Source organism: Amblyomma americanum, chromosome 1, assembly GCF_052857255.1.
Source record: "Amblyomma americanum isolate KBUSLIRL-KWMA chromosome 1, ASM5285725v1, whole genome shotgun sequence".
NCBI classification, from domain to species: domain Eukaryota; kingdom Metazoa; phylum Arthropoda; class Arachnida; order Ixodida; family Ixodidae; genus Amblyomma; species Amblyomma americanum.
In genome coordinates, this window is record NC_135497.1 from 61,143,366 (window position 1) to 61,156,013 (window position 12,648).

General features: G+C 48.0%; 1 protein-coding gene across 2 annotated transcripts in view; it reads left to right on the forward strand.

The window, feature by feature from the left end:
• LOC144112865 (uncharacterized) overlaps positions 1–12,648 on the forward strand; it is a 565,400-nt gene that overhangs the window by 518,385 nt on the left and 34,367 nt on the right. Inside the window, exons 26-35 of one of the 2 annotated variants that reach the window (XM_077645682.1) lie at positions 959–1,111; positions 2,388–2,623; positions 4,560–4,813; positions 7,117–7,325; positions 8,294–8,419; positions 8,504–8,608; positions 8,712–8,819; positions 9,027–9,143; positions 9,967–10,128; positions 11,269–11,398. In XM_077645682.1, coding sequence (XP_077501808.1) covers positions 959–1,111; positions 2,388–2,623; positions 4,560–4,813; positions 7,117–7,325; positions 8,294–8,419; positions 8,504–8,608; positions 8,712–8,819; positions 9,027–9,143; positions 9,967–10,128; positions 11,269–11,398 — 1,600 coding nt within the window. Of the gene's footprint in view, positions 1–958; positions 1,112–2,387; positions 2,624–4,559; positions 4,814–7,116; positions 7,326–8,293; positions 8,609–8,711; positions 8,820–9,026; positions 9,144–9,966; positions 10,129–11,268; positions 11,399–12,648 lie in introns of both variants that reach the window. The other variant, XM_077645681.1, reaches the window with a different exon arrangement.

Consider the following 12,648-nt stretch of genomic DNA (forward strand, 5'->3'; position numbering starts at 1 on the left):
CCGCAGCGGACGGAGCTTTGGAACTAACCATCGTATACCATGAGAGGCATAAGCCTATCAGCGGGGCAATATAAACAGAACAATCATTAAAATTTAGTTCCAGTTGATTTTCGCAATAGTTTCGGGAACGAAGCAGGCCAGGTGAGAGGTGCCGCTAGCATTCGGTCAGCAAGGTTGGCTTCACCGTATGACGAGCTATGTACTTAACGTCGGCTTCTTGGCATTACAGTAGTGTCGCGTTGAAAATAGGTGCTCCAGACCGAAGGCTAACCGCAACAACACCGCGGAAGCGCGCCACATGCAGGGGCATGTGTAGTGTTCGATATATCGAATGTTCTGCTGTACGGGATTTCGATACATGCTAACAGTAGTGCTATACTTTTGTATGCAGTTTTCTAGGAGGGGTTTTGGCTATTTGATATGAGCAATAATTTGATACATCCGGGCTTTATATAGACGGAATCGACTGCATATATAATCTTGAGGATATTTGGAAATGTGCTCGCCAGATCAGATTTCTGTGTACCTTTCGTAGCTGTCGTCGTATACTGAACTGGTGGACTTTAAGACGTGTTTTACAACTTAACCGGATCAGGATGTCAGAATGTGGAACATCAAAGCAGTACTGGCCTCACTCGGAAATCATTGCCATTCATATTCCACTGCTTTCGAATTAAATTCGACAGGCTGTAAATGAGCAACGTACTCAAGGAACTGATAATGTGGTTTTGCTTATTAGCAGCTGCCTTATTTTCAGTTTGCTTTTCTTTGATGAGTTGTCGCTTCAAAGTAATTTAGGGAATGCTGTTGATATCGCACCTTATGAAGTACTGTAGATTGAAATGTACCTTGCGTTCGGTGCTATGCATGACACAGCGAGCCTTTCACTAAATATTACTGTCTTTAATTCACATTCTAGTAACTGGAAAATATATATTCCATCTCGTTTTTCATCTAGGTCTTCGGTGGGAGAAAATGGACGCTGAATTCCTTGGGAAGCAGCTCCTCAGTCGAATCGACATCTTCGGCATTCAAGAGGGCCTCGAGTTTTGGAATGAGCACAACCAAGCTGCGGAAAAAGAAATCCTCGACGTCACTAGCAACTGTTCGGGTAAGTTATACAACTCACGCTGCGACCATTCGCAATGGGACACTGCTGACAAATACCAAATTTGTTCATAAGTAACTGACGCCATTGTGGGAGGAACGAAAAATGAACTACGCCAAGATTTCGGTCGTACCGCGACGACTCCATGGTTAAAGCATCTAACAAAAGTAAGGAAAATGCACAAGGTGATGGATTGAAGCGTTTAGCGATCCCGATATGTTTTACTGGGCAGCGCGGCAAAACGGAGAAATGAAGCGGATATGTTTAGCACACCCCTCCCAGTGTAGAGTACATATTAGTAAAGGCGACAATTCTAGGCAGTATCCTCCTCCAGAGTGCACCTGTAGCGTGGACACAAAGAAAAAAGCCATGCAGCGTCCTAAAATACTCTTATAGGCATGAGGAGGTTCAGAGAGCCTCCGCAGTGGTTCGCATGCACTGCACGGGTTCTCCGGAGATCCATCAGAGATGGATCGCAGCATTGAATGCTACGTGCTCGCTTCTTCCCTTTACCTCTGGTCAGGATGGTGCAGCGTAGCCATCATGCATTCTGGGAAAATCGCAGCAGTGAAATCAAAATACTCGTATTGCAGAAAGCACGCACACTATTATTATCAGCTGTTTCGCTGAGCAGTAATTCCTTCTCGGGAGGAAAGGTTTTACGCATAAGAGACCAGGGCAACAGAAATAATATGTGCTACTTATAAGTTGTATTCTACATACGTCACATTGATGCGGCAGATTAAGTACGGCGAGCCTCTCTTCCGGTTCTTCGACTGACGCGCCGCTTCTGCTGAGTAGCATCGGGCTCCTTTAACACTTTGCAGGGTATGAAAAAACGCTCAGAGTTTCGCGCACGGGCACAACCAGCCGCTACGAGAGGCGCCATCGTCGACTGGGGCGCAGCCAGCTGCCGTTCTCTTGCACACTGATACAGATTGTTGTGTTGGAAACAAAGCATCAGTTTCACGCAGAAAATTCTTTATTTAGATAGAACGTATTCACTTCTGTAGCGCATTTTCGCGTCTTCTCCGGGACAACAAGGAGTCAGTGATCTCTGAGGCCATGAAGCGTATAAAAGATGCCGATTTCTTTCCAAACAGATGGCTGCGCTTTCTAGCAAGCGCGGCAATGCGTTCATTATACGTGGCGTACGGAGCTTTCCTATAGCGCATTACTTGGGGGTCCCGCGACTAAGAGACAGGTCTCGAAAGGCACTGGTGCCAGCAGTGTTCGATGCAGTCACGTGACCGCGGCCTTCTCGCGGTCTGCGCCGCAGGACGTGGGCCCCAAGTGCCTGCCGGAGGTGGACGATGGCGGCATCTCGGCGAGAAAGCAGAGTCCGACGATCAAGAAACGCCGGGCCACGGTCAAGTCGCCGCCGCAGCTTCGGTCCCAGGAGTGCAGCCCGCAGCGAACGAGCGTGTCGCGCAGCTCCTCGTCCTGCGAGAACCTCAACCGCACCGAGGGCGGCATCCCCATCGTCCACCCGACCACTCTAGCCACGGGGTACAAGTAAGCGGCCCTCCTCTTCGCGCATGCGCATGACCTGCACCGATGCGGGGAAGACCCGTTTCTCTGTAAATTGGTTGCTTTTATTTCGTTTAACGTTCCAAAGCGACGCAGGCTATGAGGGACTCATACTTCTCATACGTGTTTGTAGAAGCCCGTTCGGTTTGCACTAACTGTTCCGCCGAATAGCACCACATTCCCGAAGCGTGTCTCTCCTATTTGGTGCCTTGGGCGCGTGGAGGGCTATCCGCGCTTAAGGCACGACGCAGCCGTTATTTTTCCCTTGCCGGGGGGTGTGACAGAAGTGGGAATAATTTACGAAGGTGAGGCGTCTTGTGCCATTCTCGCCCAGCGCCACGTAGTTGCAGTCGCATTAAATGTTTGAAGAGCGCGAAATAGCCATCACCGTCAGCATCATCAGCCGGGTTACGTCACAGCAGAACAGAGGTCATCGGTGTCCAACTATCGCCGCCTTGCGCCAGCCACTCACCCGCTTGACCGGGTAAATTTCGCTCTCATATCTTCACCTGGTTTTTAGGTCCCCCGCTTCCCGCTACGTTTGCCTTCCAATGGAATCCACTCTGCTTCCTTTACAGGCTATCGGCAATCTGTTCGTCGCATTGCGTATCCCGCCAAGTATAATTTATCCTGTTAGTTTCCGCTGGGATGTCATCAATTCGATTTTGTTCTCTAAGCCACTCGAGAAGTGTGCTGGCTTGGGCCGGTTTTTGTAGCAATAGCTACATTACGACAGCATTTCGAGCCTTCAGCGTGGCTGCGCCGCCACGCTATCACGTGGTTGGTCACGTGGTGCAGAGCAGCTGCCGGGGGCGCGGCGCCGCGGCTGATCACGTGGTTCGTGACGTGGTTGGTCACGTGACCAAGTTCCACTCAGCCAGCTGTAGCTATCGCGTCACTCCAGGTTTAACCAGAGCTAAACCACCGCCAATTTTTTCACGCTGTTTTCTAGTGTTTACTAGTACCCGTCAGTCTTTAATCGTTAAACGTAATCGTATGGACTACAATTCGCCAACAGAACAGGTGGCTTTCCGGAAAGAGCATTCGGCCACGGCCTTGACATTCTTGTTCCGGTCATAGAAAAATGTGCAGAACACAGCAGTATCTGTATATAGTTTTCATAGACTACGAAAACGCATTTCATTCAGTTGAAACATCAGCAGTCGTGCAGGTATTGCCTAACGATATATTATGAAGTAGTATTCCGTCGTAACGTTATCAGCGGCAACACGTGGTCTGATTTGTGCGGCCATTTCTTTATGCTCACCTAACCCTCGTCTAAACTCACCTTTAATTCATCGAGATAGCACTCTTAAAAAATGAATCTATTCCGATGTTCTCATTGCGAGTATGCCGCAATAAAATCAGCTTCAATATATTTTGGTGGTACCGAAACGCACAATGTGCTTAAGTTGATTTGATATTGTCGGTGCCACTCTACCGGTTATCTATCCCAGCCAACGCTATGTTACAGTGGAAGACACCACGCCGGGCATCCGGCGTTTTACGGAATCCTGCGAAGAACGTTTTACATGTACATCTGTTGAGCGCAGTTGCTTTCCACGGCTATCCTTTCGTCCCACTGCCGTATGTGAAAGTTCGGTGGTTTTGTCCAGCGCTGATGACGTAGGAAGTGGGCATGGAGGGTGTTTACCGTGTAGGCCTGAACATGAACAGCATGACGGGTAAAAATTACGCCACCCTGGCCCTAGAGACGAAACCCTCTGCAATGGATGCTAAAATTCGGAAAGTAGTGACGCAAACGAGAAAACAACACAGAAAAATACGCATTCCACAAGGATAGCATTAACACTACTTTTAAAAAATAAAGCTGTTGTACATTCGCGCTTCTGCGCATGCGCGCTTTAAAGCCCGAAGCACTGCGCTGCTGCCCTTGTTCGTAACGGCGTTTGTCCTGCAGGGAACGGTCTTGCCAGGTGGCGGCGAGCACGTCGAAAGCGTCCTCCCTCTTGAGCAGACCAGCCATCACCCACTCCAGCCAGATGAACTTTCTGGAGTTCGCGGAGCTGTTCCGCTCTTTTATGGTGCGCTGTCGCAAGGACCTGAAGGACATATTTGAAAGCGTGGCCACCAACTCCAAAGTGACAGCTGGAGAACTCGCTGCGGAGGAGACGGCTTCGCCAAAATCGGCCAGGACAAGGCCCAAAGTGCTCGGTGAGTGCGCACGCTCGCGGACGCGGTCTGATCGTAATCGGTGTTCTTCAAGAGTTTGTGCACCGCTTAGGCTTAATTTGTGACGGTCACCGAGCTTTGCTACAGTGCCCAAGTAGCGATAGTTTATCAATGCAGTAAAAAGAGTCTTGGTTGGGGCTTTGGCAGACCTTTAGAATTCCGGCGGTATGGCTCGGGCGAGTGCTACAGCCTGGATGGAATTGGTCTGGAAATTTTTCTAATGCGTATACTTGGCGGAGTCTTCGGGTGCGCTATGAACGCAGAAATGTAGATTAGTCGCTTTATCCTGAAGCGTCTGTTTATGCAACCATGAACAGCCCTGAGACCAAAAACTAGAGCTAAATGTATTTCCCTTTCCTCCTTTTTCGGTTGTATCTGCCAGAATTGCAAAGAGAGAGAGAGAGCTTCAGAGAAAAGCGCGTCTTGAATGCCGTGTCCACGTTGTGTTATCGCTTTTTCCCCTGCTCCTGTCTACTTTTGCTTTTGCGTGTTAGATGTACCGTAAGCGTCAAATGGAACGCGAACAGGGCAACTGAATCGCGAGAACAGGGCCGCAAAAATAATAGCTGCTAGAGAAGAAATGAAGGCGTAGTCCAATACCTCTTCCAAGAAGAGGTTTTCCTTTAACTGAAGTAAAAATCTTCTCGTTTTGTTACTCCCGTTGCAATTGTCTTGTTCCCGTTTTATTTGACGCTGTAAGTGCATACGTTCCTTTGTATACGCTGGTCCAGACATAAAGAATAAAAAACGCAGGGTTACATTGGTGTTTCCTGTGCGGCCCAAAATGCTATGAAAGATGCTATGAAGATGAAAGCCCTTGGAGGCCGTTTATGAGCAATGTGCTCACTGCAAAGAAAGCTGTCGGTGTGCCAAAAAGGTGCTCGTAAAAGGTGTGCAAAAAGCAAATTTAAGGATCCAGCGCTTTATTAAAGTGCGGTGCAACCGTAAAGGTGACCTCTTCCGCGATGCAGGAAGAAAAGCTCGTAGAGCACATTTTGCGCCTCATGAACGCCTCTGTTTTTATTGGTATGCAAGAGTATAAAAAGGCTACTTCACGTCTATCTTGAACCAAGCAGAACTGCCCGCCCAGTTAACCGAGAACATCGTTCTTGAAGCGCCACAAAGGGGCTTTATCGCTTTTCAGAGGCTCGCAGAGATCGCAGTCCACTCCCCCGTTATCTTACACAATTCGCATTCGGTGAAACTGCCGGAAACATTAGTATGGTTTTAACGTACTTAAACCGAATAGACGTGCGAAGCATGTGTTTAGCCTGACTGACTCATGGTTTTGCTTTGCTGGGTCATGGGGAAGTATGGCGACGATATTAGACTCAGGTTAAGCTCTGATCGAGGTTAAGCTGATCTGTTCGTTCCACAGATGGAAGTCGATGAAGACGACGATGTGCGATGAACAGTGCTAGAGTGTGTTGCAGTTTAACACGAGGCGTGATCGGCTGTGGCGATAGCGTAGTGCCCTCGTGCAGTGGCCAGCGAAGCTGATCTGTTCGCGCAGCCACGGCTTCGAAGCTCAGTCGCAGCAATATTTATTTCATTACAGCGTGAGCTGTTGCTATGTTAGGTTTTTCAAAGGTCACCTTGAAGGTCAAGCTTCGTACAAACTCGGTTAGCCGGTTAGACCTCGGGAAGTAGTGCTTTTCGCACTGAAACGAACACCGTCGCGGGCAATCATTCGCTCCACGACGGTTCCTGGCGTGCAGCGTAGCCCCTTGTCGATCCAGTCTCCAGCACGCGCTGTTGATATGCCTGCGTCTATGGCCTACTGTGATTGAATGTGTGCGTAGATTGTGTCTTCCGGAGTGGAATACTTTATACTGTGAGTGAATGTGTGTATGGATTGTGGCACTACAATGGCCTATGTTCTACTGTGACTGAATATGTGCATAGATGCTGACTTCTGGAGTGGTCTTTGATGTGAACTGTGTGGATTGATTGTGTGCATAGATGGTGACTACGGGAGAGAATGTGTGCTATTATAAGAGACTGTGCGCTTAGCGGGGTAGATGCGGCATTGTTAATATCGAAGGGACGCTGCGGTGGAGCAATTGCCGGCAGATAAAGCAAGGCTAACCCCACCTGTAGCATTCAACACCTCAACCTCATCTCCTGCACCGCATTGCTCATGTTTCCCTGTCTCCTTCGTAATGGAAGTTTTCTCCGAGCTCTTGAAGAAACTTCCACTGACTGCAAATACAGCCCCAGTATCCCTCTGCTGGCAGCTCAGCAGAAATTCAATAATCCTCCGGCTGTCTATTCGCTCTCCGCAGGACTGTTGACCCGAAGCAGCAGGTTCGAGTACGTGGACCCCGAACAGAAAAAGATTTGCGATGCCATCGCCACTGCCAGCATTGTTTCCAACTGTGCGGGGGTCGACAGCTCGAAGAGGCTCGTCCTAGAGTGTGCCGACTTCAGAAAGTTTTTGGCGACTCGCCAGAAAGAAGACTTGACCGAGGAAGAAGTTATCAGACTTATTCAGGTGAATCGAATCTTGCCAAACCTTGCTTCTCCCGGTTCACTGTGTGGTATTCACATGACGTCAGAAGTTTACAGGCCGTGGATAGGAGAGAAAAATAACCCTAAATGTCTCTCGGGCTGGTCGCGCGACGTGAGGGACGACTGCACGTGTCGACTTTGGGCTACTTTTTGTGGTCCGTAAATTTTTTGGGCCGGGTTGACACTGAGCGTGCCCTGTGTAGGAATTCCGAGGCCGTATTTTGCTTCTTTGTCATTGGCAAGCTCCTCCTCTGATAATGAAGCCAGCGTCTGACATGACATGTTAACTATACCATCTTTGTCATCGGAGGGGGGCAGCTCCTGCCAATCACAGAGGAGGAAAAGAATGAACGGGAAAACGAAGGTTACAACAATATGCCTCCAGAGAATGCACATGCTCACGTTGTTACTAGCATGTGCCGCACTAATCCGAAAACTCAAATTTCCCGCCTAATTGTCTGCCATAATGATAACTGTGTTTCTTTGCAGGCAGTTAGTTGCGCGCTTAAATATTACGCCGAAGCTGCAAGGCTAATTCGGTGTGCTTCGCCGATATGCAGCCAAGTAAAACATTTTTGAAGCATAGTACAACTGATTAATTATTTTGGTATGTTTACAGATGAAGCTTGATCAGCAACAATAAACGGCAAACTCTTAAACTGTTTGAAGTCCAACACTTTTCCTGTAATTGGTCATCACACATAGCGTTCCGTTAAGTTTGCCAGGTGCCACCACTGAACGTTAGTAGATGTCAGTATCCAGCAGCCGTCAGTTTCTATGAGGGATGGTCTAAGATTAGGCGATTAAAAGTCTGTTTCTTTCACATAGACACTTCTAGAAGAACAAATGCCGCATTTTAAGCAATTGGAGTGTATAGGGCTGCACTGGGCCACGTTCCTGTAAATATTCGTTGCAGTTTCTAATTGTTTCTCGCTTGCTTCGTCTCTCCAGCGACATGAGCCTGATAACGTCCTCAGAGAGAAGAACCTGCTCTCTTTCGAAGGCTTTGCAAGGTACCTATTGGACAAGGACAACTACGCTTTTGTGCCGGAAATAATTCCGCCCGGTGCAAACACGGTGAGGCTCAGCTATATACGTTTCTACAGTTCACGCCACGACAGTGTAACCTTCACTGTACTGAGACATGTGTTTGTATCGCAGAACATGGACAAGCCGCTGTCTCACTACTACATTGCCTCTTCTCATAACACATACTTGACCGGCCACCAGCTCAAAGGAGAGTCGTCTGTGGAACTCTACAGTGAGGTGGGCGTCTGACCGGCAGAGCCGCCGTTCGCGCTTATTTCGGCACTGACAGATAGCGCGCAGTTTTACGAAGCTAACTTGCTCTCGTGTCACTGTTCTTCAGGTCCTGCTAAGAGGATGTCGATGCGTGGAGCTAGATTGTTGGGACGGTGACGACGGCATACCCGTCATCTACCACGGCCACACACTTACTTCGAAAATTCCGTTCAAGGTGAGAGCGACCTCGGCTTTTCTTTCACCGTGCTCGTACTTTCCCATCCATCTTTTTCGTCGGCGTTACAGTTCCATACCTGACAGGTAACACCTCCTCCTCCTCCCTTGACAAGTGCTGATCATTATTACATTATTAAACAGGAGCTTTGATCACGTGACGCAGTTTTGCGCTTTTTGTTCAGCCTGCTCAACCTTTCTCTTACAGAGTGTTGTGGAAGCGATCCACAAGAGCTCGTTCGCCACTTCGCCTTTCCCGATCATTCTCTCTATCGAGAACCACTGCTCACTACCGCAGCAAGCGAAAATGGCCCAGATATTTACGGTGAGCGATGCAGCTTCGTGCCTATGGTTTTTATGTGATTTGTTTTTCGATTAAAAAAATAGGTTTTTCGACATTTCTCAGTCCGCTTTTTTCTCCGAAATTGTTAAAAATTTCTGCTTTCTTCTTTCTCAGCTGTTTAAGCTTTTACATAACTGAGAAACATTCAGTGACTTATTTCTGTTTTATTCCTTAAAATGTTGTAAACCTTTCACTTCCGCGCGTGAAACATAATGCTGTGAAGTCGTTGCCAGCGATGTGTTATAGCACAAGGGCTGCAGTTCCCCTACCAAGCCTTGGAGTATCGATTAAAGGCGCTCGGCACTAATATCTGTAGTTGCGGCTTCCGCGCATTACTGTGTTTTCATGTCAAGTTGCTGGCGTCAGCATCTAAATATCCGTCCAGAAAAAAAAATTAGCTTAAATATGCTCAGTAAACCAGCGAGCAAAATATTCCCTCAAAGAACCAGAACTGCCTTTTTGCTACACAACACTGAAAACTCAGTTGGGAAATCGCTCCGAGCTGGCAGCCTTGTCAAGAATATGTACATAGTAGTTCCGGGTGAGACCACGAGGTGCATGTGTTCCTCCCAGTAGCGTTAATCTCCGCTTATGCGTCTTAAATTTTGCCACACACGCAAGAGACTCTGAATCAAACGCAAGCTGCCTCGTCTTTTTTTCTTTTCTTCAAGAGATTTTTTAATTGATAAGCACGATTTCGATGTCATGTTGAGTAAAACAACTCTCAGGCAAATTACTCCACTTTGCCTACTTCTTCGTCGTCATTCGCTCGGGTGGCGCCTGACCCCTGCATATCTTCGTGCAGAACGTCTTCGGGGAACGACTTCAGACCCAGTTCCTGTTCTCCAACGACGTCTGCGACGAAGCCCGCCTGCCGTCGCCTAACCAGCTACGCTACAAGGTCCTGATCAAGAACAAGAAACTCAGGCCACCTCTGACACCAGCCTTGCCCCTGAAGTCTGCTAAGGTACTTGCTACTCTTTCTTTTTTGCGCGAGTCATGCGTTATGGAGCGCAGATGTGAGCAACAGCGACGAGCGACTCGTATCTTTTTGTCGTCATCTTCCATTGGTCAGTCGACAGCCGCGCCACTGCGGCGCCAGCGGCGGAGAGGTACTACAGCGGCTGCAGTGATTTATGTCTTGTGCAGCAGTCTCTGCTACGGGGTCTCTCTCGGCTAATATAAATTGAGCGCTTCTTTTTATTCGTTTACCTCAAATTGCTCAATTCTGTGCGTTTATCAATTACGGCCATTGCTGCCGATTGCATATCTCTCTGCATACGGTGAGCGCAGCTGGCAAATGACAAGGTCAGTTGGAGAGACATGGGAGAGGCTTTTGCCCTGCAGTGGGCGTAGTCAGGGTGATGTTGGTGTTGATGATGATGATGATGATGATGATGATGATGATGACGAATCAAGTTAAGAGGAAGATATATTTAACTTCTGCAACATCCTGTAGGAGGTTTTATCATATTTAAAGCTGGCTGCAGTAGATTACAGAAAAGAGCAAGTGTCAAAAAATGTCATACGCGCTACCCCTCGGCAACGCAGGCATGCTCGTACCGCTCGGCTAAAGCGCGTTTTTTTATGTATGTCGTGTAATCTTTCACATAATGTGGCAGCTTACGACTGTATGCTTATGAGTATGTGTGCGATTAGAAAGGCACTATAATTAAGGGAGCAGTGACTGAGCGAGTAGCAAAGTGCATGTCCATGAAGGGTGAGTGTACGCGAACGACTGCATGTTTGTGTCACATGACATCCGTGTATAATGTGATCTGGCAATATTTGTAGCGCACGTTATCGAGTAGTGGGCTAATTAGATCAAGTGGAGTTGATGGCGGGACCCATAAACATTAAGGCAGAGCTTAAGTGCCCCCCCCCCCAAAAAAAAAAATTCTTTCTCCTCATTTGTGCTTTTCGCGCGCTAGTTGTCATATCTGAGTCTTTAAACCAAAAACAAGTACCCCAAGCCTTTTCTTTAGCCATTAATGCAGATAATGCTTCGAACTTGAGTGCGCACATTCTAGCTGCAAGGCGCCGGGAGAGGTTGCAGCGTAGCCTCTTTCGGAGAATGTGAGCAAACATGCCCTCCCTTCGTGTGCAGGGCGTCCCGCAAGGGAAGATTGCACCTGGCCGAACCAACAGCATCATCTCCACGGCGAGCACAGGGTCACTCAACGACGAGGACGAAGAGGATTACGAGGATTACGATGAGGAGGACGATAATCTCGAAGGTGAGCTGTCAACACTTCGCGACGCACATTTTCGTAACTACACGTGACGCTTGCGCCAAACGTCACACATGCATCAGAATCCAGTGTAGAATGACGAACGGAGATGGTTCTTCGTTGCATAAACTTAAACAATGAGAGGGAGGGAAGCCCGAGTCCGCTGATCAACCTCTCGACCAGCGTACTTTCTTCGCGTGGATGAAGAGAAGCATCTTTGCCGAAACCTTGGTCAGTGGACTGACGCTTCCATTCCTTCTCTTGTTCAAGTTTGTTCCGCAATTAGAGTAAGGCCCGCGTCATCCGTTGATGTGATCCACGCTGAACGGCCGCTCAACTCAATTATTTTTGCTTACCGTCGCATAGGACCCGACTATCTCTAAGACCGTCGCATGAAAATAAAGCGAAATATTCACACAGTGCAGCTTACCAAGGTCTGACTAGTTCTTCCCGTAGTGGCGTCGAACACTTCTACACTGAAATCCTAGGAAAGATAGAACGCCCCTAACGGTTACACGCAAGCAGGGAGTCGAACCTTAACTGAATCTTCCCAAACCTGTCCGGGACTCGGTTCAGCCCTACATTCGGTGTACTGTGACATAGTTTTTTTTTTCAGACAAAATAAGAAGTCTTAACGCCATCGAGAGCTGCGCTGGAGAGTGCGAAGATTGAACCCTACCTACGAGTACCAAATAAAAGAGAACAAGGGTTAAGGGGAAGCCTTATAATCCGCTGGCCATCGTTTCGACAAGACGACTTCGTCTGGGTCAGACAAAGACGAGTCCTCTTCTCAGAACGTTGGCCAGCAGATTATAAGGCTTCCCCTTAACCCTTGTTCACTTCGTCTTGTGCTGTCGAGAATCCCGTCCTCCTGCTTTCCCTCTACCATGGGCCCTACTTACGGGATAGCAAAAACGGGAGAGGAGAGTGGTGTCTACGAAACAAACTATACATGCTTCCAAAATACGCATTTGTTAATCCTAAAATATAATACAGCAGACCGATGAGAAACTTGAGTTTATTATAGCCTCCCCTTTTCACTATATATTTGCTGAAAATTTTAACCGAAGTGTTAAAACTGCTCGAACTCAAAGGCACCGCGTGCAAGCAGCCCTCCTTTCTCTGTGCCATGTACCACCCATATGTGAAACATAGGTGCAATGATCAAGCCCCGCTGTGCGACATTTATTTCGAAGGTATTCATTCTCTCGTACAGCAACTACAAAGTAAATTGCTGCAGAAACCGAGCCAGTTTT